Consider the following 23,739-nt stretch of genomic DNA (forward strand, 5'->3'; position numbering starts at 1 on the left):
ACGGGGGGTTAAGTTCAAGCAATGATGATGAAATAGCGACTGCAAAGCATAAGCATGAATTTGTAGTTACGATATATTGGAAACATTGAGTCTTTTAGCTCTGCAACTATTATATGTATCGAGACAATAGTTTTCTATACGGTTCGAAAAAGCTGTGCCCAACCCCCTCATTCACTTACAACCGCCAGCTCCAAAATAGCTTCCATCCCGAACAAAAATGTTTGATCAGGTGCTGTATGACAACCGCACAACCCCAAAGTAACAATAGTTCGCCGACCACCACTACTACCGTAGTCTACCACTTCATATTGGCCATTCTAGTGGATTTGTCTTCATCTTATCTCTTGATCTAGTGGAGAAGGGGGACCATATCATCGTGAAGTCCCCAGTCCTGTCGCTGTTCGTGGTTGGCTCGCTTCAAAGCCGTTGACTTATCCATTCATCCGGCAGTTTCACCTTGCACCAAAACATCACAAAGAAACCTGAGAATATTTGAACAGTGATATCACAAGTACGGGATACCTCGGAAAGGATTGAAGTTGCCATGCTGGAAGCACGTGTACGGAGAACGGAAAGATAACCCGAGTACCACACCCGTTGATTCTCTTTGCAGACGGGACGGATCATAAACAGGGTCCTTCATGCTTCAGCCACACAGTGGGCCCTTCATGGCACATCCCTCACTGCCACTGGGAACTTTCTAAGTAGGTAGTCTATTACCGATAACTTGGAACCAATTTTATTTTGGAACTGTTATAACTCATCGCTCATGGCTGATCAAACATGGGGTGCAGCCTGGGCAACTCAAGGTCGGCGAGTGAGTCAGCATAGAATGTAGATTTTGGAGGGGCTAAGGCGGCTTGGTGGGGGAGCTCCAAGCTCTCTCTTTCAACGACGTCAACAATCCGATCTCGATTTTTTTGACCTTAAACCTTCCAAGAAGGAATATTCACGGCTCAGGATTTGTTCAGTACATCACAATAGATATCATTTTCAGCGAAAAACGCCCATCATGTCCATCGCGCAGCTCTCGCAGCTGTTACCGCTTCCCGATGAGGAGCTCAAGCAGGTCCTCGATTACGCCTCTACTCTCTCTACAGCCGAAGCGGCGGATCACTTTGGAAATCTATTAGGAGACTCTCCTCAAGCGATCGAGTTTATATCGTCGTTCAACTCCCGGAGACAAACATCCGCGCCCGGTAGCTCCTCGTACTCCAATGCTGCTGCACCGCCAGAACCCGAGTCGCAGAATATCGAGGCCGTACCTAAGGCGAAACGCCAACCGAAAAAGAAGAAGGCAAACATCCACACACCACAGGCTAGACAAGTTAGCGACTATGCTGCACCCGCTGGTACGACATACAGCAAGAAGGATTTGAGTCTTGATTATATTCCTCAGCGGTCGAGTGCTCCTACCAGTAACAATGCTTCGAGATCGTCGACTCCGAAACCCGACCCTAAGCCTGTCGCGAAGCCTCCTCCTAAACAGCATGCTTCAGCTGGTTACATGCTTGGCGAGGGACCACCTAAGTCAAAATCGAAGTCGACTCCCGCTTCGCGCAGTTCCACGCCAAAGCCAGCTGCAACTACCACCAAGATTTCAATAGCTGGAGGCATGCCCATGGCTGGTGCCTCAACTGCCATATCTGATCTTGATGCTGCTATTCGTGCGCTTGAGATCTCGACAAACCCCTCATTGGATAACTCCAAGTCTAGAAAGTGTAATTGTGTTGCTACGAGACATCCTCTGCAAGGTGCAGCACCGAACTGTCTCTCTTGTGGCAAGGTGATATGCATGAAGGAGGGCTTGGGACCTTGTACTTTCTGCGGCAGTCCTCTACTAACACCGGATGATGTCCAAATGATGATACGAGAGCTTAAAGATGAGCGAGGGCGTGAACGACAGGCCGCTAACCGCGATGCCAATCGTCGCGCTGATGTAGCCAAGACACCGGCACCGTTTACTCAACCCCGCGGTAACGATGGTCCTTCACTTAGTGAAGCTGAAGCCAAGGCTCGTGCTCACCGTGACAAGCTTCTCAACTTCCAAGCACAGAACGCACAGCGAACCACCGTCCGCGATGAAGCGGCTGACTTCGATGTTGGCGGAGCGCTTACAGGAACGGGCAGTATGTGGGCGACTCCTGAAGAGCGGGCACGCGAACTGAAGAGACAACAAAAGGTCCTGCGTGAGATGGAATGGAGCGCGCGACCAGAATACGAGAAGCGTAAGCAAGTTGTTAGCATTGATGTGGTGGGAGGCAAGGTTATCCGCAAGATGGCGGCTGTCGAACGCCCCGTTACACCCGAATCCGAAGATGAGATTGTCGATGAGGCCAACAATGGTGGCTTTGAGGACTCATCTGCGAATAAGGGCCGTGGAAGAAACGGAGGTGCCTTTAGTGGCAATCCTTTGCTTGGATCTTTAATTAAGCCTGTCTTTGATGCCAAGGGCAAGGGTGCTGAGGTAGAGGGAAGGGAGGCACGAAGAAAGAAGGGATGGCAGCGCGTTCAACATGATCTCGATAACAACGAGGGAGTAATCTTGGATGGTGGTGTCTATGGACATGCTGGAGATGATGAGCCAGCATGTGGATGAGTTGTTCTATAGCAACCTAGTTTCGGAGCGCAACTATGGTGTTGAGATCACGACAAAATAGACCATGTGTTATGAGCATCGAAGAATAGAAAATCTGCTAAGAATCAACCAAAAATATCTAAAAGTTTCATCCACTCCAATAACTATAAAGTCTAGCATTTATGAATTTATTATTTATCGCGTTCTCAGGAATCCCTACATCCTTGTCTTATCAATCTCCAATTGTTTACAATCGATAACCACGGTTTGTATCGCACGTGATCTCGCGTCATCAACGCTTTACTGACTTTTTCTGGCCCAAGCGTGTCATGGGTCTGGTTGTCACCCACGATCCACGGAAGGAGGGGGAAAAGCAATTTGGGGTTACAGGGGTGAGGTCATTCCCGTTGTACTCATTCAGTGAGGGTTGATTTATGATAACGATTCGCTGCAAGTCTGCGACATTTTGATGTGTGATTCTAGGCATCTAAATACTTGAACCGTATCTTTTACTGATGCCTGTGTGTTTTGCGCAAGCTCGTAAGTCGAGTCCTCACAAAACCTTGCAGCGCCACGCGGCTTTTAATATTTTCGAGCTGCATGACCGAGAATGAGTGTTTTACTGGCACCTCAGATCATGACCGGGGTGTATCTGCACCTCACCAAAGAGGTGTCCTGTTCATAAGCTCAAATTCGCCTCAAGGTAACGTTCATGCGGCATAGATGACTTGTGTTCCCGTTGACAGTATCACCAGGAGAGTCTGCCCGCGGTTCAGCACATCAATTAAACCTCCAGCGGAGGAACGCCCTGAAAGAGACCCCAGAACCACCCTGCAGCCACTAAAGCTTTAGTGTATCTTTAGCAGATTTCGGCTCTGTCAACCTTGTGAGCACAGAACGTTTCCATGCAGGCGCACACTTTAAGGTATTTTGCACTGACCGAGTCAAGTCGTAAACGTCGCGTATCAGATCGCGTTGAATCTGTGTCTTCTTTCCCACAAATCGGACCCATTGCAGCCTCAAATTTCATTCAAAGCAGGAACGTCTTTACCCTTACCTGCCGTTTGGGTCTCTTGTGGCTCCGTGTTTAAAATTAAATATATTCGACGTGGATCACCCATCTCATCTTGAATTCATAATGGCCAACAACCACAAATAAACAGAAAACAATCAATAAATATCATCGCCCTCGCGCCCTGGTCAAATCCAATTATTTCCCTTGTCTCTGTTCTTCTCTAGCTCCCTTGAGATAGCCCGGATTTCCCGCCGCGCTGTTTCGTCTAGACCCTAGACCCTTCGTTCTGGGGCCTCTAACGTGTACCTCCACTCCCGGACAGTTGTCGGTCTACAGCGCCTAAGTTAAAGTGAGGGTTCACTTGTACAGCGGAGGCTTATACGTTCTGGAATCCCTCCAATTGTGGTCCTGGAACTTCACCCTAACAACTCTCACAACTCCTCTCCGGAGGCTTCAATACGATCCGTCATGAGTCCAAACCAGCCTTTACATGAAATTGCGCTGAACAACAACCGTATCGCGCCACCTCCGCCGTTCAAGACAGTCGACGCTACTACTGATACAGCGACAGCAACGGGAGCGCGACAAGGTGGGGATACCGCGGTACCACTGCCAATCCCGGCCGACGCGCTCTCGCGAGCCTCCCACCCGATTGCGTCGATAACTACTGCGCCTGACGACGGTGCTGCTGTTGATTCAACGACCAGAACTACAACAGCGCATGCAGTTGTTGTCGCTGCTATCGCCAAAATGCAGCGCAAACCTTCTACCGACCGTGATGATGGTTCTACACAGAGTCATCCTCGTTCGAATACCGGATCGCAAGACACCACCATGACCGTTACAACAGATCCCGCATTCACGCCGCCAGCGAGCGACGCCAGTAACTGTGCACCCGGACCGTCTAGCCAGGATAGCCAACTATTACAGCTCTCCGAGATTGCTGCCGCACAGGACAGGATTTACTCGAATACACGGAAACGAATGGCCGACGGTGTGGTTAAAAGCCGTACAGAAAGCCAAAGTCCCGTTAAGGGCCATTCAAGAACACCGAGTGCTGTGAGCAGAACATCAGCGGGTGGTCATATTGGAGAGGTATGTCAAGCGCGACGGTAGAAGACCGCGTCTTTGCTCTAGTTGCTGTCCAATCTGCGTGGGATTACGACTAACACACCCGCTTCAGTTGTCCAACGAATTACGAACGCGTCTCTCGTACGCCATGGTCAAAGTCAACAACGGCTGGCAGTCAAATTCGCTCGAAGAAGTCGAAAACATGGCATCGCAAGCTGCTTCTCCCGTTTCAAGCACATCCACCGTGCATCGCCGACAAGGCTCATCCGCAAGCCCTCGAATGGCCATGAGCAAACCACCCTCATCCTCAGCTCCCTTACCACAAGCTTCTGCTACTGAACGACGGAAGTCACACACACCACCAGAAACGATCTGGTCCAAGCCTTCTCTCGCCCCGCCAGCACCTATTCGACCTTCTGCGTTACCTGCACCAAACATGAACCCGCGTCGCAACTCTCATCCCCATCGAACGCCGGGTATGCTATCACACTCACATTCCGCCTCGCCTCATACACCTGGCCAACCGTCTGCCTTGCATCATGGGGCCAGGTCTCGTATCTCAGGCGACCCAGTTCTCATGTCACCACATCAAAATGTGAGGGAACAAGATGCTATCGAGACCTTGCTCTTTATGAGTAGTCCAGGAAACTCGGCCAACTTGAAGCACGCATTCTCTCCTCCAAGCTCATCAGCACCTAATGCCATGGGCAGACCTCAAGCTCCGCGTCACGCGTTGCCTTCGGGACCTAGAAAGCCACTACCTTCACAACGCCAGCCACAGCAGGTTCGAAGATCTCCCTACGAAAACTCATCCATGGGTCCGCCTCCTGGTTCACCAATGGATCTAGATTCACCACAGCAACAGTATGGTGGCCAACATAGAGCCATGCCCAGAAGGCGTACGATTGGTGGTCGAAGTCAACTACGAGGGACACTTTCATTACCCAGTGGCATTGGCATAGGGAATGGAAAGACAAGAAAAACATTACGCGATGAAGACATCGAGAGGATGCTTGACCAGGCCAGCGCGGAGGCAGGCGATAGCTCTGACGACGAGGAGATTCTAATACCGGCAAGAAGGCCAGTCGCCGGAGTCATGCAGTCATAAAGTGGCGTTTGTGTTCTGTTTGCATGGGTAATGGACGTTGGTTATTTTGGGTCATCCGGGCAGCTATAAAAGCCTGCAGACGATACATCTGCAGTACAATGATCTTTCTCAACAGCGTTGTTGGAGTCTTGTTTGCAAATCGTTTTGGTCAGCACAGATGATGCAAGAACAGCCAGTGATTTGGCGTCGGTTGATTAAGCATGGTATGCTTTGGATATCTCGTTGGTTTATATCGGTCTGCGGACTGAATTGTTTTACTACGGTGCATCGGGCAGGGGTTTCTGATTTGAGCGTAACGGAAAGGCGGTTTCTCTTGCATGAAGATATGAGACGAGCCATGTGTTCCGCGATATGATCGGTCGCGTGGAGAAAATTGGCGTTTGGGCTATTGCTTCAGTTTATATATACGACTGTGGCTGTTTGTCAATACCACGATCCCATTAGTGCATTGAACGATATTGTCTGATTTACTATATATTCCATCAAGATTGGGGGTTTGGTAGCGCATGACAATACTGGTCACGTTAATATCAGGGTTGGAAATGCAGACAGTCTAACAAAAAAGTGGTTTATTTGTTATGCGCAAATACGCTTGTTGTGAGTTGAAGCAGTCCAGGCCTCATACTCTTGACTTGAGTTGTATTTACACTCTGATATTGTATAAACGCCTGCCCTGAACGCCTATCCGGAAATCCCAATCATATCACATCTGAAACTCGCTGTTTTTACACGGCAGCCATTGGCTACCAAGCCCTGGCAACCTGCGTGGGCCTAACATACTCATGGATACTCATAGCCACTGAGCTTCCGGGTCTTGGCGATTCATACGGGCTGTTAGGAACACCCAGATAAGCGCTTTGCGCGCGGTTCTGTCGAGGGATAAGATGATCAGTGCCACTGGTCCTGTGGTTCATGTTCATCAATGATGCTCTGTGCTCAAGCTCAGCCCAAGCTGCTGCTGATCTTCTGCGTCGAGCATCTGTACTCGTTGCGGCGTCGGCTAAGAAGAGGGTGTAGTCGTCGCTGCTTGCTTGGCTTGAGAGGGTGCTACTGCGTGTTGCAGTCAAGGCTCGAAGCGCTCGCTCGCGGTGGTCAACGTCGGGCTCACTGTCGGTGATGCTGTGGTTTCTCGCCATCATGTTGGCGCGGCAGTTGTATGAACAGAGCGTCGTCTCATCGGCCTCGACCATCATGGTCAGACGGCTGGTAGCAGTCTTTGAAAAGTCGCTTGCTGCATGGCGTGGTACGTAAACGCCTCCATATGGAGGGTACGTCGGTGATTGAGGCATAGAGTATTCATCGTCGAATTGGTTTGCTGAGGAAACGGACCAAAAACGGGAAGCTCGGCGAGAAAAGCGAGATTGTGTGGGCGGTTGTTGAAACTATCTCCTGTAAGTAAGGAGTTTGAAAAGGGCATCTGGGGGCTTACCTCTTGAGGAATCACTTGGATTGTGCTTTCATTGTCGCTCTCGTCGTACAGACGAACGGAGTCGGAGCGTTTACGAGAACTAAGAGATAGACGGCGGGAGATCTTGGAAAAGAGAGACTTTTTGGATGAGTTGTTGCTTGGGAGGGATTTGGAGCGATGAGTTCGAAGAGACTTCATGATTGCGAGCCGAAGATGTTTGAAAGGAGAGAATGGAGAGTGTCTGAAGGCTTGAGTTGGAAAAGACAGATAGAAGTAATAAATGAATGTTTAAAAGTGGAATGAATGTATCAAAGTGAGACGACGTTTCGCTTCACTTCGAAGGCAACTCCGGACGGGGGGTTAAGCCTCACGGGTTTATATATATATCCACAAGGGTCTCAAGTATTGGGGTAGACTAACGTTGCTTTTCAATAGTTGGGTCAATGGATGTAAGCTTTTGGACTAAGTGATTAGACGCCTGTTGGAACTTGGGATGTGTGATACGGCCTCGACCGAAGAACGCCACTGGATGAATTGTTTGCTACAGCGTCCAGAATGAATGAAACATTGAATTTTATAGTGGTGTGCAGACTTGCGCCTCTCGTTAATGACAACGAATTGGCATGATTCAATATACAAAGTGACTGCCACTTTGTTTCGGGTATCGACTTATAGTCACGCCTTGTTGGTTCGTTTTTGCCGCTTGGACGTGGACCCCTGACCAGACGAGACGCTGATCTATGTCTTACAACAGAGTATTTTCTGTCCTATTTTTGGCTTTTTCATCTCGTCTCGAGTTTACAGCCTTTTTGAACACGTGTATGAATAGATTGGTTTGATGTTCAAGGAGATTTATGCGTGTTCTAGCGTAGTCTGGCCTTGTCAAAACGTATGATTAGAAGGGTGATGCTGGGCAGAGCATAGGGTAGTGGGTGGTGCCAGCGCTATAGATGAGGAGAAACTTAAACGCCCTTGGGACCAGCCTTGTCGAATGCGGATACGGACGGGAACTTTCTGAGGCCAACAACAAAACATAATGTATGTTCTTAAGATTGAATTTATCACTAATTTGCGTGTTGATTGAGATGTAATCAAGTAGGCTGTTAAATAAGTTCAAGACATGCAAGACAGAGCTGTCAAACTCCTTCTCGAAGCGCCAAGAGTTCTTCCCGAGACATTCTTCAACGTTCCTTGCAGGCGCAGCGATTAGTCTAGGTACGGAGTTTTTATGCAGGTCAACCGACCGTTAAGTTTTGTTCCTGCAGAAGCGCTATTCTCCCTTTCAACCCAAACATCTATCTACCTACCAACCAACCAACCAAGATACTAAGCTTCTTCCTTCGCGGTACCGAACAACTCTTGCCATCCGCTACTCCTCCCATCTTGTTACCCAAGGCGTCTCGCCCAAGTACAGCCTTGATTTTCCTCATAAGCTTAACCTGCGGCGTCAAGAGTTGTCACATGAACATAAACTGATCGTCTACTATATCCTGGACTTGATAACTGTCCGTGGTATGGGAATCCAGAGCGTACTAGTCTAACCGCTCCGCATTCCTTGTGTCGATAGCCTTTTACGATCGCCCGGTCTGGATTTTGTAGGCGGGTTTGCGAGGTGAGCGGCACCGAGGTTTGAGAGGATTTTCTTCAGGTCTGATGCCTCTTTCGTCATTTTTACTGATGAATATCAACGGGTCCGAAGTGGATATACCGGATCGCCTATTCTGTAACATTTCGTGATACTGCAACTTGAGACCAGAAACGTTGTCAATCGGTGATCAACAGGGGATGAAGGGTTTCAGGGTCTCGGCACAAAAGAAGTTTTGCATCTGCATTCCAATCTCAGCATGCTATTTCCGAATTGCCGTGTTGGTTGGCAGCATCCAGGCTAGAGCGATGTCAATAGAAGTTTAAATACCCGTCTTCCAATGGGAACCTATACCAGAGGAATGCAAAGCCGGAGGGCTACCGTGGAATGCTTCTATTGTTTTGTTTACTTCTGAAGAAATTCCAGAATCCCGGAATCAGGAACAACCGGTACGTGTTGCATCCGCTACATTGGGATTGTATAATCACGTTTCACTCGTCATAATTCATCACTTCCATTGCGATGACGGACTTCTAGTTTGGGAACTCGTATATTCTGTACCAAATTCTATCACCCTTGCCTCAAACCCAGAAACCCACTGCACTTCCGGTTTAGGCCTCTCCTCCACTGACATTTTTGTTCAAGTCAATCCCTTCTTATTCCAGTCATAAGTCGTATCAATAGAAAAAAGAAAACTCCGAATGTTTAAGATATCGGCCGGCCCCGGATGCCCACTGCACTTCCGGCCGGTTCCAATGCGAAAAAGACAGTACTGTAGCTTATGGCCACCGATAGAAATGCACAAGTTTGTAGCCTAAAGCTACCAAGAACAGCTTCTGTGTTTAGACTTCCACGGAGACGGGGATGGAGACAACCTCGCAGGTGTTGTTGCAAGGCATTTGCAACTTAGCCAAGGCACCGTAACCTCCACGAACACACTCTGCCTCAACGCCCTTAGCACGAAGGACACTGTTGGCAACACGAGAGCTATCGCCGTCGTAGCACAACGTCAAGACCTTCTTGCCACGGAGCATAGACATGAGTGCTTCAGCGCTAGCATTTCGGTTACCACTCTTGTCCTTGACGCTGAAGAGGCTCTCCAGTTCAAGCCAGACTTCCTCGAGCATGGCGCACTCGTCGGCGGGGTTGGAGAAGGGACTGCCACTGTCGGGTCCGTTGCGAAGAGCCTCGAGGGGAATGTTGACAGAGTTGGGGAGGTGGAAAGCGTCGTAGTCTGATGCGCGGCGGAAGTCCAGGATTTGGGTGTTGGTAGAAGGAGTGAGAGCCTTGTCGATTTGGTCTGCGAGGGAAAGGACGGTATCGTGGGTTCCTAGGGGGTGAATGGTGAAGTAGTTTGACAGAGCAGTCAGGGAGTTGAGCTCCCAGGCGTCGTCATAACGGCAGAGATCGACATTTCTCAAGCGCTGGATAATGTTAGTAACATCCTGTCACCCGGTGCTGCATTTTACATACCTCGTTGCGAAGAGGGCTGAACTTCTCAGGGCCCAGGTTAGAGAAGTACTCGTTCAAGTACTGGAAGGGGAGATCGCAGCACATGAACACACAATGGATCTCGCCATCAGGTCCAGCAAGCTCCGATAGCTTTCCCTCTTGCTTCAGTTTCTCAAGGCGCTGGAACAAACCCTTCAGAGTGAAACCCGAGGAAGGACCGCAGACGATACCCTGGCGGGTGAGGTCCAATGAAAGAGAGTATGAGTCTGGTGCGCCGACTTCCTCGAGGGCATCATGAGAGGCTAGGTATGGGAACTCAACCTCGCTCATCAAAGAGTACTCGCGAGGTCCAGGGACACGCTCTCCTGCGTTGGTGCATACACTATCAAGGTCAGAAATTACTCGAGGATGTTGGAGGATGTCAACGGAACATACGCAATTCTGTACACATCAGGCTTGGCCTCCTTGAAGTAGGTACCGAGTCCGGTCATGGTACCTGAAATTGAGTTAGTACGTATAAAACCTGTAGTTGATGAGCATATCTTACCAGAAGTTCCCATGGAGGCTACAATCACATTGATCTCCGGGAGTTGTCGGTGAATTTGAGGACCAGTCCATCGCACATGTGACTTCCAGTTCTGCGGTTTGTTAGCAAATGAGTATAGGGGTTGGCACAACGAGAGGCTCACGTCGTCGTTGATGTACTGGTTAGGACTGCACACAGATTCAGACTGGGCATCCTTTCGGGCAGCGGATCTGATACCACCTCGCTCATCAACCGGCGTAGGTTGAGCAGGTCCACCAAAAAGAGTACTTCACAGCAGTTAGCGAACATTGCCTTGTAGACGAGGAAGTGCGACTAACACATTGAGGCCAAAGAACTGCATCATGCGCAACTTGGTCTCACTTGTCTTGTTGCTGAGATAGGCGTGAACATCTTCAATGCCATGAAACGCACGGGCAACCATGGCCATGGAAATGACTGTTGAACCGGAACTGCTCTCGACGATGGTCTTTGTCTTGCCAGGCTCAACGCCGTTCTCTAGCAAGTTCATAGCTGCACAATGGTTAGCTGCGTGCCCAGTGGCTGTAGTAGATCTGCAGACTAACCGGGCATCACCTTGACATTGGTAGCAGGATGCATAGTCATCATCTTGGCGTAGATGCGAACGCCATCTTGACGGTAAGGGTTGAGACAATCGGGAATCTCAACTAGAGGCAGAGGTGGTGACTGCTCAGGGTCAAAATAGTTGCGAACGGATTCAGGACCCTTGAAGACATTGAGATATTCGGAGCCTGTCATACTGGTCACACGTATAGCTTGTAAAGATCAAAGTATCAAGTGAATTATGAGGACAACTAGACAAAAACACACAAGAGGCACAGACAAGAGAGGAAAGAAGAGAGAAAAACTGAATCGACTAGATCCAAGATTTAAGGGATTGAATATTTATTCTCGAGACGAGTTAACCAAGTTAAACCCCGCTGGACAGTGACTGCACCCACGTTTCTCTGGGTCAATAGCGGAGGTGCGAATCCTAGTATCACATCCACAGGCCTGAAAGAACAAGTCTCAGGCCGTGAATAACTCCGGGGAACAAGACTATTGAACCGAGTGATAGCTTGATTGGTGAATCCAAAGCGTAGACCGCATGTGAGATCGAATAAGAATGCCAGGCAAAATGCACATGGATTGCGGTATGGGTATTGCAGATTCTTTTGACCAATTGCGAACCCCAGGGGACTTGTTAGTAAAATTTCAAGACTTCTTATTGTTCCAATGCAGTAGCGTTCTTCGGGACGTCGTCATGAGTCCTGGTCCCTTCGGACCATCGGCTGTGGATATCCAGTCATGCAACGTAGTGGAGTTTTGACTGCGCACAAACGGGTCTGAAGTGAACACTTGAACTTGCAAGAGAACAAATCACAGACCTCTCACTTGAGTGTTAGCGGCGAAGAAGCGGAGGTTCTTGTGCGTCTTGAGTCTTGGCTAGGAAGGAGGAAACAAATCGCCTCATCTAGCTCGTCAAGTTCAATGCATGTACTGAAATCCAAGCGGATGACTGCAGTAGCTTGTCTCTATTCAAGCTCGGCAAAGATCAGAGTGGGATTTTCAGTGCTCGGCGTTTGTGTAACTATTAAGCCCGATATTAAGTAATACGACATGGGTTTTGCCGCTGTTGGTCATCTTGTAATGGTAATGCAATGCAATGCTAGACAAGTCTTTCAGTGGAGAATAAAATCAGAACATTGAGAGATGTGACGCTGTACTACGGGGAGTTGATCGGTCCATCTCTTCCCGTTGAAACCTCAGGTTACACTTACAGCCGGGGAGTCGGCAAAGAGAGTCACGTGTAGTCTCACGTGCCCTTTGTTTCTTCCAGATGCACCTTCCTCCAAAGTGAGGCTTTCACGGCGGGTGGAGCCGCCACAGGATGGCGTTAAGCATTGACATCCGTCCGTTTTCAAGACTCCATCTCGACTAACAAATGGCATCATTTATACAAAACGAGCAGGCACTATCAAAAACTCAACAAACCTTCTTTGCAAAAGGCCTCGTCTGGAATCAGTAGCCAGTAGCTATTTACCTTACGCGACTCATATCAAACTCTGTTCTACTCGCTTAGAACAGGTGACCACTTTTTTCTCGTCGCGTTCGCCGTTCTAATTGCGATGTGCAACCATCAACACGAGAAAAAATGCTCCCTTTAAACCCGCTTTATCGTGCGAGATTGAATGAAGTTTCAGATCCGCCATTTTTAGCCATTGGACCCCGTTAATATGACGGCATAGTAGAGATGATCCCCCTTTGGGTTGTGGAGTCAAACGTAGGACAGTCCGTACATTATAAACATCATCGCCGCGCTTTTGATGGACTGGTCACGTCGGTTTTGTCAAGCGATCGGGTGTTACTATTCGTGAAGGAAGGAACCACCGACAGGAAATTGACAATCGGCAGTTTCCGTTTTTACATTCATTTAACCTCTGAGAGGTTGTCTGCATTCGCTCAAGATTCCCTTTCTTTGATTCATCTTCTTGCACACTGGTCTGTGAATAGCAGCAATCATGATATCCACCATTTTCCTCACAACCCTGGCTCTGGCCGGTCTTGGTACCTCCAAGAACATCAAGGTCGAAGAGACCCCCGTCCTTCCGAATGGCTGGGAAAAGATCGACCAGGCTGTTGATCCCAGTCATGTCCTACGACTCTCTATTGCTATGCGACAGCCCGATATCAAGAACCTCGAGACCGGACTGCGAAAGCGCGACGCTACATGTGGAAAATACATCCAGCGACACCTCAGCCAGAAGGAAGCACTCGCTCTCCGAAACCCAGACGACAAGGATGTCGATCAAGTGCTGTCATGGTTGAAGAGCAAAGGTGTAGCTGCAAAGGCTACGTCCGACAAGGATTGGATTCATGTCAAGACTACCGTGGAAGAGGCTCAAGATCTCCTCGACGCCAAGATTGGCTTCTACCAGTTCGGAGATCAAGAGCCCGTTCTTCGAACAAGAGACTATTCGGTACCTGAGTCTTTGGCCGATTCCGTCCACTTCATCCATCCCATCGCCAACTTTATGCGACCTACGAGGGAACTTACAACTCCCGACCCGGATTTCACTCCCGACATGCTCAAGAGCTTGCAGCTGGACAAGCGTGCCAGCATTCCTTGCACCCGAGCTGTCAAACCCGACTGCCTTCGAGAGCAGTTCAACATCAGCTATCCTGCCTACAACGGTACCTCGCCGATCCGCTTCGGCATTGCTGGTTTCCTTGAAGAGTACGCCAACTACGCAGACGCCGAGGATTTCCTGAGAATCTATGCAAAGCCTCTCCATGAAGCCCGTTACAACTTCTCGACCCAGTTGATCAATGGTGCCAAGAACTCGCAGGATCTCTTTGACTCTGGTAATGAGGCGGCTTTGGATGTCCAGTACGCCATGGCACTTGGTTATCCTACCAACATCACTTACTATCTCGCCGACGGTCGTGGCCCTCAATTGGGTGATGACGGCGAGCAAGTTCCTGAGGAGTACAACGATAACGAGCCTTACTTAGAGTTCCTTGACTACCTCCTCGACCTTTCTGATGACGAGGTCCCTCACGTGCTCTCCGTCTCTTATGGCGACAACGAGGTTTCAGTCCCCCGAAAGTACGCTGAGCGTGTTTGCTCATTGTTTGGTCTTCTGACAGCCCGTGGTACAACCGTCCTGGCCGCTTCCGGCGATGGAGGTGCAAAGGGAAGTAGTAACTCAACTTGCCGCACCAACGATGGTACCAACAAGGATGTCACCATGGCTGTTTTCCCAGCAACCTGCCCTTGGGTCACTAGCATCGGTGGCATTGCAGCTGGTGGTGAGCCCTTTGAAGGTGCCGAGTTCAGTGGAGGTGGTTTCTCTCAGTATTTCCCTCGTGAGAAGTGGCAGGATGCTTCTGTCGAGAGCTACATCAAGTCACTTGATGGTCACCTTGACGGCCACTTCAACGCCAGCAACCGAGGAGTTCCTGACATTTCTATTACCGCGACCAGCTTCATTACTCGTCTTAAGGGACAGCAAGTTGCTCTTCGAGGTACTAGCGCCAGTACGCCTGTAGTCGCAGCCATGATTGCGCTCATCAACGATGCGCGTGTGCGTAAGGGCAAGGATGTGCTGGGTTGGATCAACGAGGTCCTGTACTCTGATGAGGTTCAGGCAGTACTCTCAGACGTTTCTGCAGGAGAAAGCAGAGCATGCGATTTCGAAAAGGGACACAGCCCTGCAGGCTGGCCAGCAGCAAAGGGTTGGGATGCGATTACTGGTCTGGGAGTTCCAGCTGACTTCCAGAAACTCTTTGATGTGCTGGTCGCTGTTTAAATATAGATTAGTTGTTCGTCTACCATTCTAAAATGTATACTATCTTAACGCTGTAATACAATAATACGAGTAAACACTCACGTGTTGCAATGGATCAGCTTGGACGTCTGAGGGTGGGACGATGTACGGTGATGCTTAAAGTCACCTTAACTGAGTGGGGCGTTGACAGCCAGCGGGTAATTTAGCGGTTTGTCCCTCCCGTCCCTACCTTACTGGGTAGCTGCCAGTGGTTCTTCACAAGACGATTTGGTCCCGCCCCTTATCGACAGGTGCCTGCCCGCTGTAGAATCCTTACCCAGCCAGGTGGGTAACAGAAGAATTGACCCCTAAGGCTTAGGTTGCTATAATAAAGTAGACTAAATGCTTATCTAAGCCCGCATAAAGTGACTGACTTATTTCGTCTCTTATGCTTTCGGGGCCAATTCTTCTGACACCCTGAGGCCAGCCTCTGAAAAGCGCGTCCGACATTACAGGAGCGGGCACTTGCACTTCGGAGATCCAGACTCGAAGCGCGTTCATGCATGGGTTTGTTTTGGGACCACTCAATTCCTCTCTCTAAATCGATATTGAATCAACATCAATCAATCATTCTAGATAGCTCTTTGGCCTTTTGAGACATTACCCTGCTATCATTTCAATCACTGTTTCTATCGGCCGACGCTTGAATCACTTTCTCGGCAGCGTGGTGCCCTCCCGCTTCGCGACCCCAGTCTCGAATCTTAACTCCAAATCCAAGTCACCTCTCGCCCGCCACAACCTTACTAAGTTAAGAAACTTGAACCTCACACCACGAACGACCTCACCTTCAGTGCCCCTACGCTTCATCGACGACGCATATCAGTACCACAATGACAACAAGCCATATTCAATCATCAGTATTGTAAGCTCCTCAATATCGCAGTCGGCTCCACGCGATCGCGGCTTACACCCGCCCGCTACGATACCGCGACGCGGCCGACACCCTTTTCTCCTCAACAATGCCGACCACACACGTTTCTCCCGAGTCCCAGGACGAGTTGAGAGAAATCGCCAATGGACTACTCAAGGCGCGCAAGGTTATCGTTGTGACTGGTGCTGGTATCAGCACGAATTCGGGCATTCCTGTGAGCTTTCTCGATGGGCACTCCAGCCTGCGTTATGGAGATGCTTTTGGTATACGCAATCGTCGGCTGGGTAGCTAATTGGTCTAGGATTTTCGTTCCGAGAACGGTCTTTACTCGTTAATCAGTGCACAATTCGACGCGGCAACACAGCAGGCGCGTCTGCTTGAAGGAACCACCGATGACAAGACATCGGATTCGGAAGCTCGCCAGGCGCCTAAGAGAAGAAGAATAGTACGCGATGAGCTACCTGAACCTGAAGAGGAGTCGGGCGAAATGGAGGAAGAAATAGAAGTTCAGTTGAAAGACCCTGAGCCGGTAGAAGAGGAGAAAGTCGCAGACACGATCCAGGTCGAGGGCGATATAGAAGACGAAACGTTACCAAACGATTCACAAACACCGCTGTTAAATCCCAGGACGACACGCTCAACTATCGCTATTCCAACTTCCCCGCTCTCTTCACCTCCGCCTGAAGATTTTCGCCTCACACCACCCGCTGCTTTCCGAAGAACGCGACGGAATCAGTTGAACGACTCTGGAATCCCACCTAGTTCTTCGCCATTATCTTCACCACCTCCAGTTCTATTCGAACCATTCTCATCCCACGCGACGACAGATGATGGCCCAAGTAGTCGCAGCAGCACGTCACCATCTGAGGTTGACGACACCCCGCCTTCAAACCCCAGTTTATCACAAACAAATCTTGGCGCAGGCAAGAATGCACTACCAAATATGAAGGGGAAGGACATGTTCGACGCATCAATATGGGCGGATCCGTTGAGAACGTCTGTGTTTTATACATTTGCAACGACTCTGCGCCAAAAGGTTAGAAACGTGGAGCCCACAAGTTCTCACAGATTTATTAGTCATTTGAGGGACCGCGGGAAGCTTGTTCGTTGCTATACGCAAAATATTGATCAAATTGAGGAGAAGGTTGGGCTTTCAACCCGTCTCGACGATGGACCTGGTAGCCGTGGTCGGTTCTCTCGAAAGTCAACTGCCAATCTTAATCAACTCAACAGAATGGTTGATGAGGTTAACGCCATGACTGAAGCAAACTCGGACAAATCACAGCAATCATCGGACAATGAGGCTAGCCAACAATCACAATCAAGTCAATCGCGAGGGGACTTGCTGCCAGCTTCTCAAGCTGAATCTGATCAAGGCGCATCAGAAGATGCTATGACTGCAGTACAGAACCTTCGCCGGGACCTACCAAAGTCTGGCGTTGAGTGTGTCTTCCTTCACGGTTCCTTAGAGCTCCTCCGATGTTTCCTCTGTGGTCGCGTTTGTTCTTGGGACGATGACGGACGTCAGCTGGAGACCATGTCGGGCCAACAGCCCGAATGCCCTCACTGCGTAGGCGCTACCGTCGCTCGTGAAGAACGCGGAAAACGAGCTTTGGGTGTCGGCAAGTTGAGGCCAGATATTGTGCTTTATGGTGAAGAGCATCCCAATGCACATCTCATCAGCCCAATTGTCACGCACGATTTGGCTCTATGCCCAGATCTCCTTCTCATTCTCGGCACCAGTTTACGTGTTCATGGCCTGAAGGTGATGGTCAGAGAATTTGCGAAGGCAGTCCACGCCAAGGGTGGAAAGGTTGTCTTTGTTAACTATACTAAGCCCCCAGAGAGTGCATGGGGCGATGTTATCGACTATTGGGTCCAGTGGGATTGTGATGCTTGGGTCTCTGACTTGCAAGAAAAGATTCCCAAATTATGGCAAACGCCTGAACCTCCCAAGCTCAAAAAGAAGCGGGAGTCAAGTGGCGCGGGTGAGGAGAGCGAAAAGACGGATGCGAAACGGCTAGTCGCCGCCTACCCAGTTGCTCTTCGTGATACAAAGGTTGCAGGCGCTTACTGGGTACCCAAGATAATGAAGGATCTTCGCAGGATAGCCGGATTCGATCCTCTTGAGCCTAGAGAGGTAGTGGCACTGCCCGAGATTGCGGCACCCGTTATCGCGGCACCGATTGTTGCAGCACCAACCGAGGTTCCTCTACCTCTGGCTGAAACCCCAGAGCCACTCACGAACAAAACTATCGCAATCCAGAAGAGAACCAGACGGTCTCGCAAGTCTGCACCTGGTGCTTTGGAACGATCTAAGAAACCTCCATCTACACTGAATCCCAACCACGGCCGGACACTTCGCAGTGCCGAAACACCCCAACCTTCCAAGGTCGAAGAACCTCAAGTACCCTTCAGCCACATCCTAAGGCCTGAGAAATACATGGCCGAAAGCTCAATTATCGATTCGGTTAAGGGCCGAACTCGAAAGCGCAGGAGGATTGACGGGGAAGAAGTCGAACTGCCCACAGCTGGTAGACGCCAGTCAGGCCATAAAGCTGCACAGATGGACAGCTCGCTCCATCTACCACCGTTGAAGCCGCAAGCACCATCCCCTCATAACAGTCCGCCTCACGAACGCTTGGTGCCGATGGAGCCACCACACACCCCAACCCCAAAATTCGAGACTCTGGAGAACCCCAAGCCATATTATGTGAACACGCCGCAGCCGCAGCCAGTTTCACCAATGGCCATGCCCAGTTCACTGCCGCTGACACAGGTCTCTCATAACACGCGACCTTTCACACGCAGTCAAAGGTCCTCGATGGGTCTTGAAGAGTGTCCTCCACCGCTCGTGACGGGATATCCACCAGAGAAGTCTCTTGGGTTATATTGTAACCATCAAGATTCTTACAGCTTAGTGATGAAGCCCGGCATGTGCCAAGCAGAGTCCGATACGCTCGCGGCTCTGGCTATGCTGAAACATGGTCAAATACCTGAGGTGGTAGCTAAAGACTTTATTCTTCCTCAGCAGAGAGGTGTGCGAACACGGTCATCATCAAGGATTAGGGAGTCTAACAACAGATGAGTCGAGCAATGAATACAGATCGGAGTTTGGTTTACGACGAATGACAATCAATTCACATACAAGTGATCGCAGTTGGGCGATGACACAACATCGGAGCTTTAGATTACTAGGAGCATTCATGGAAGGGCGTTTGGGGATATTGGCGCGGCTTTTGGGAACAAAGTAGCACTGCATCAATTGAAATGAGAGTTGGCATCTCTTTGCTACATTTTGCATTCGTAATCCTCCGTGATCGGGCGTCTTGTGGGTGACTCTTGAATGAAGCATCCCTGCTTCAGCTCGCGATATCTTAACTGTAATTGTACTGAGTAGCTTCGTGACTCTTATTGCGCGCCCACATCCTGCGCCCTACTGGGCTTAGGGCGCGAAAATAATATCGTCTAATTGCTCCAAATTAGCATGAAGCGTCTGAATTCTTTTGTCTAAGGCTCTTGGCAACCAATTCTTCTCCAAATGGCGTCGCATTGCGGATACCGACGGCCCGCAATTCGGTTTTGGCTTGAAGATGTCCGTACGGGGTACTGCAGCTGAAAGACTAATGGGAAGTCAAAGGCGTCGTTGACGTTGATGGTGTGGGGTATACGAGTGATTCCCCGTTGCGACTCTGTGAGTACCTTATCAATTGAGTCACCCCAGAGCCATGCCTTGCTATCTATATAAGACCATCGAGGGCGCGGCAGAATACTTTCGATCATCATATCAGTTATTGATTGACTATTCTACTACATCATGGGTTCTATTGGTAAAACCGAGCTTCCTGTACGGGGCAAGAGTGCTTCTGTCCTGGGAAATGCTACGAAGAAAGATTTCATGTTTGATCCTGAATGGAGGAATATGAACCATGGTATGTTATCATTGGCGAGGCTTGGATAAGGTGCTGACATTCTAGGATCCTTTGGAACATATCCCAAAGCTGTTCAGGCCAAGTTCCGCGAGTATCAAGATGCCAGGTAAGTCGACCTTCCCACGACAACGTATCATACCTAACAACAATCAGTGAAGCTCGTCCTGATCCTTTCATCCGCTACGAATACCCTAAGCTCCTCGACCAAAGCCGCGCAGCAGTTGCTGAACTCATAAACGCTCCTCTCGACACAGTCGTATTTGTCGCCAACGCAACAACAGGCGTAAACACTGTATTCCGCAACCTGAAATGGAACCCCGACGGGAAAGACGTCATCATCAGCTTTTCGACCATCTACGAAGCTTGCGGTAAAGTAGCAGACTATCTCGTCGATTACCACGGCACCGTGGAGCATCGGGAGGTGAAGCTTGAGTATCCTATCGATGATGACGAGATTATCCGCCGGTTCGAGAACCTGGTGAAAGAGATCGAGAAAGAGGGGAAGAGGGCTAGGATTGCCATCTTTGATGTTGTTTCTTCGCGGCCTGGAGTGGTGTTTCCCTGGGAGGAGATGGTGAAGGTTTGTAAGAAGTTGGGTGTGTTGAGCATGATTGATGGAGCTCAAGGAGTCGGAATGGTGAAGCTTGATCTCAGCGCTGCTGATCCTGACTTCTTCGTGTCAAACTGCCATAAGTGGCTTCACGTCCCTCGCGGCTGCGCAGTCTTTTACGTTCCTATCCGCAACCAGGAGCTCCTTCCGACGACACTGTCGACTAGCCATGGCTACGTCCCCAAGCTTGTCAAGCGCATCACGCCTTTGCCTCCCAGTTCGAAATCCCGCTTCGTCACGAACTTTGAGTTTGTGGGTACGTTGGATAACTCGCCTTATCTCTGCGTCAAGGACGCTATCGCCTGGCGCAAGGAAGTCCTCGGCGGCGAAGACGCAATCCTGGAGTATCTATGGGATCTGAACAAGAAAGGCAGTGAACATGTCGCTGAGAAACTAGGCACGACATACATGGAGAACAGCACGGGTACTCTACGAAATTGTGGCATGGCCAATATTGCGCTGCCTATTTGGACAGAGAAGGGTAAAGAGGGTGAGGTCATCATTTCTGCCGAGGAGACGCAGACTGCTTTCCAGTGGATTCTCAACACCTTGATTGGGGACTACAAGACTTTTGTAGCACTCTTCCTGCATGGAGGGCGATTTTGGATTAGGACAAGTGCGCAGGTTTATTTGGAGATGGAGGATTATGAGTGGCTTGGTGGTGTTTTGAAGGAGCTTTGTGAGAGGGTTGCCAAGAAGGAGTATCTCAAGTAACTACCTACAGTATAGCTGGTTAAAGCTTCATTGAGAAAGAAAACATTCTGACATCATTTCGATTTATGTATAAATCTGCCTTAAGTGCGGATCTTCGGCACAGCCTTACCCCAGCTTCTTGATGTGCTGATCTTAGGGTGCGGACTGACCAATGGTTCAATAGCACTGCCTCTTCCTTGTCACATCGTGAAATTCCAACGCCCGATTTGTATGTCTCACTACGGCTTGTGACGACGCCACAGCTGTCACTAGCAAGGGAGAGCTGAAATCCTTCCATGACCCTTATATAAATACCTTCTAGAAGCTCACTCCTGCCAAGCTTTTCACCATTACTTTCATCAATCCACTCTAAGAAATTGAACAACACTACATCTCTACCATTATGGGATTCTTCAACAAAGACAAGTCATCCCCAGACACAACAGAGAAAAAGTCTCTCTATCGTCGCTACAAAGACAGTAAAGCGCCCGTACCCCTCAGTGACGAGGACATCCAAAAGTACACTGGCAAATCTCGTGAGGAGCTTAAAGCCTGGGCTGATTCAACGCCTGGCGTCGGCAAGAACCAACTCGCTTCAAAGGCGACGGTTGGCGACGCTAGCGGATTTGGTGGTATGGCCATGGGTGATGGATATGGAGGTTGGGGACCTAGTGCTGAGCCGAACGATGAGAATAGAGGCATGAAGTTTCCTCCAAAGAAGGATGACGGCGTGGAGAGGGAGGTCATTGAGGTGATGGAAAAGAAGTAAATTGGCTACAGACAAAGGGCACAGTCGCAACGATCACAAAGGAAGATGATTTATAATTCAGAACGAGCAACAATTTATTTCTCTTATGATGCATAACTCTGAATGTCTTGATGTCTTACAAACTGGGACATCAATAGCCTAAATGAATGACAAGGTTCCATGCCTCGAAGGAGAGACGAGGTTCTGGATCCTGATTTCATGTGTACCGTTTTCCATTCTTTGGGACAACTGGCTTACAGGTCATTCTGCTTCTTGCGAATGTCAAAGATGTTGAGGGCTTCCTCAGCAGCCTTGAGACCGCTAAGAGCCATAGCACCAAAGGTAGGGCCTGTTCCATATTAGTATGCACAGATATGACGAGGTTACAGTGACAACATACCCATTCGGTTGGCACCGTCAACTTCAGAAAGTTCCATTCCACCAACAATAAGACCGGGAACAATTTCACGAGTTCCCTTGACAATCGCGTCTTCAGCAATGTTCATGTCAAGGCCACGCATACCACCAAGCTTCTCAATGCGCTGCATGCTAACAAGACGCTTAACAGAGAAGGCGCCCATAGGACCATCATGGCCAGTGGTAGAGATGATCAAAGGAGCGTTGATAGTGTTGGGGTCCATGCAGGACTGGTCATCGTGATGCATCGTGACAAGGGTCCAGTTGGTGACAACGCCAGCGATGCGAACGCCCTCGTCAGAAGGTCGAGTGATGAGATCCTCGACGCAAGTAGCGTTGAAGAGCTTGATGTTGGGCATGGCTAGAACCTTGGACATGATGGTCGAGGTAAAGAGCGCAGCGTGCTTGACGACGACGTAGTTACCCTCGTCTTCGTAGGGAACACCGACTTCATCGAGGAAAGCGTCGGCAGGCTTGCGCATGATCATAGCGGAGAAGAGTTGACCACCAAGCCAAGCACCGCCACCAGGAGAAACAGAAGCCTCGATGATAGCGATCTTGAGGTCAGGACGCTTCTTGCCCAAGATGTACGCAGCGCTCAGGCCACAGGATCCCGCGCCGATGATGACAATGTCAGACTCAGCGTAGTTATCCAAGTCCTGGAAGTAACGACGGGTCATGGCGCGAGAGACCTGGCTTTCACGGATGGGAGCGAACTGGAAGGAGTCCCAGTTGCCCAGCATCTCCTCTACAGTCTTGGTGTTGACATTCTTGCTAGCCATCACAGGGAGCTTGGTGCTAGTAGAGGTAGCAAGCTCGGCAGAGCGAGAAGGAGGGGAGATGGCAGCAGGGGGAGACATGTTTGAGACCTAGGGTTGTTAGATACTGGGAGTTAATTGGGAGGAGGACATGATCCTTTCGCTGGTATTATCCAGATCAAGTTTTGCCGTATAATCTCAGCCACATCCCTTCCCTTGTTCCCGTTCCTTCTATATGATATGGAAGAAACAAGAACAAGGTTGAGGATGGGCACCGGCTCATGCATGATACTTTACCTGAAGAATGTCCCATCAGGTCTGGACAAGACTACCACTGAAAGGCTCCATGGCTGCTAGGAGAGAGCCGTACTTGGAGAGTGTATGATATCTAGCATGTCAAATGTGTCAGACCAGAACCTGGGTGAATCATAGCGATACAAACCTTGGGTTCTTTTTGTGTAGTGAATCAGTTGATGAAGAGAAGAAAGAAGGAGAGTTCGATATGGGAAGGGTCATGGCCTATTTATGCACGCAGATGAGGGGTAAGGAAGAGCCATTGATATCATGATGGAGTCACAGCGAGCCAACGAGAAGCACTGTGATACATGGTGTAGTAAT

At 49.6% G+C, this 23,739-nt stretch overlaps 8 protein-coding genes across 8 annotated transcripts; 5 read left to right on the forward strand and 3 right to left on the reverse strand.

Moving 5' to 3' along the window:
- The first annotated feature begins 820 nt into the window (after positions 1–820).
- On the forward strand, positions 821–2,744 carry B0J16DRAFT_65357 (putative zinc finger motif, C2HC5-type-domain-containing protein). Its single transcript, XM_046134235.1, has one exon. It carries the CDS (start codon positions 1,013–1,015, stop codon positions 2,597–2,599), a length of 1,587 nt encoding a protein of 528 aa, XP_045986622.1. The 5' UTR covers positions 821–1,012; the 3' UTR covers positions 2,600–2,744.
- A 969-nt stretch (positions 2,745–3,713) lies between these two features.
- On the forward strand, positions 3,714–5,826 carry B0J16DRAFT_65389 (uncharacterized protein). Its single transcript, XM_046134236.1, has 2 exons — positions 3,714–4,688; positions 4,777–5,826. Exons 1-2 carry the CDS (start codon positions 4,062–4,064, stop codon positions 5,770–5,772), a joined length of 1,623 nt encoding a protein of 540 aa, XP_045986623.1. The 5' UTR covers positions 3,714–4,061; the 3' UTR covers positions 5,773–5,826.
- Positions 5,827–6,515: 689 nt separating this feature from the next.
- Positions 6,516–7,378, reverse strand: B0J16DRAFT_380604 (uncharacterized protein; the record flags this gene model as incomplete). Its single annotated transcript, XM_046131093.1, has 2 exons — positions 6,516–7,154; positions 7,202–7,378. The coding sequence occupies 2 exons, from the start codon at positions 7,376–7,378 to the stop codon at positions 6,516–6,518; spliced, it is 816 nt and encodes a 271-aa protein (XP_045986624.1).
- Positions 7,379–9,301: 1,923 nt separating this feature from the next.
- Positions 9,302–11,669, reverse strand: B0J16DRAFT_411400 (tryptophan synthase beta subunit-like PLP-dependent enzyme). The gene is made up of 7 exons (XM_046133226.1): positions 11,328–11,669; positions 11,082–11,274; positions 10,907–11,030; positions 10,765–10,855; positions 10,653–10,713; positions 10,239–10,599; positions 9,302–10,189 (listed from the first exon to the last, which is right to left on the reverse strand). The coding sequence occupies exons 1-7, from the start codon at positions 11,518–11,520 to the stop codon at positions 9,608–9,610; spliced, it is 1,605 nt and encodes a 534-aa protein (XP_045986625.1). The 5' UTR covers positions 11,521–11,669; the 3' UTR covers positions 9,302–9,607.
- Positions 11,670–13,081: 1,412 nt separating this feature from the next.
- On the forward strand, positions 13,082–19,051 carry B0J16DRAFT_361138 (uncharacterized protein; the record flags this gene model as incomplete). Its single annotated transcript, XM_046129734.1, has 12 exons — positions 13,082–15,056; positions 16,079–16,177; positions 16,265–16,724; positions 16,755–17,065; positions 17,102–17,166; positions 17,197–17,209; positions 17,249–17,288; positions 17,325–17,365; positions 17,396–17,461; positions 17,492–17,711; positions 17,742–17,776; positions 17,810–19,051. The coding sequence occupies exons 1-12, from the start codon at positions 13,284–13,286 to the stop codon at positions 19,049–19,051; spliced, it is 4,365 nt and encodes a 1,454-aa protein (XP_045986626.1). The 5' UTR covers positions 13,082–13,283.
- A 427-nt stretch (positions 19,052–19,478) lies between these two features.
- On the forward strand, positions 19,479–21,271 carry B0J16DRAFT_333639 (pyridoxal phosphate-dependent transferase). Its single transcript, XM_046126849.1, has 3 exons — positions 19,479–19,895; positions 19,941–20,001; positions 20,049–21,271. Exons 1-3 carry the CDS (start codon positions 19,781–19,783, stop codon positions 21,217–21,219), a joined length of 1,347 nt encoding a protein of 448 aa, XP_045986627.1. The 5' UTR covers positions 19,479–19,780; the 3' UTR covers positions 21,220–21,271.
- A 215-nt stretch (positions 21,272–21,486) lies between these two features.
- On the forward strand, positions 21,487–22,040 carry B0J16DRAFT_333641 (uncharacterized protein). The gene has a single exon (XM_046126850.1). It carries the CDS (start codon positions 21,602–21,604, stop codon positions 21,965–21,967), a length of 366 nt encoding a protein of 121 aa, XP_045986628.1. The 5' UTR covers positions 21,487–21,601; the 3' UTR covers positions 21,968–22,040.
- B0J16DRAFT_333644 (thiamine thiazole synthase) lies at positions 22,041–23,586 on the reverse strand. The gene is made up of 3 exons (XM_046126851.1): positions 23,564–23,586; positions 22,347–23,509; positions 22,041–22,295 (listed from the first exon to the last, which is right to left on the reverse strand). The coding sequence occupies exons 2-3, from the start codon at positions 23,221–23,223 to the stop codon at positions 22,201–22,203; spliced, it is 972 nt and encodes a 323-aa protein (XP_045986629.1). The 5' UTR covers positions 23,224–23,509; positions 23,564–23,586; the 3' UTR covers positions 22,041–22,200.
- Between the last annotated feature and the right edge of the window lie 153 nt (positions 23,587–23,739).

The sequence above is a fragment of the Fusarium flagelliforme genome (genome assembly GCF_020744385.1).
Source record: "Fusarium flagelliforme strain FIESC 12 MPI-CAGE-AA-0113 chromosome Unknown B0J16scaffold_2, whole genome shotgun sequence".
Lineage (NCBI taxonomy): Eukaryota > Fungi > Ascomycota > Sordariomycetes > Hypocreales > Nectriaceae > Fusarium > Fusarium flagelliforme.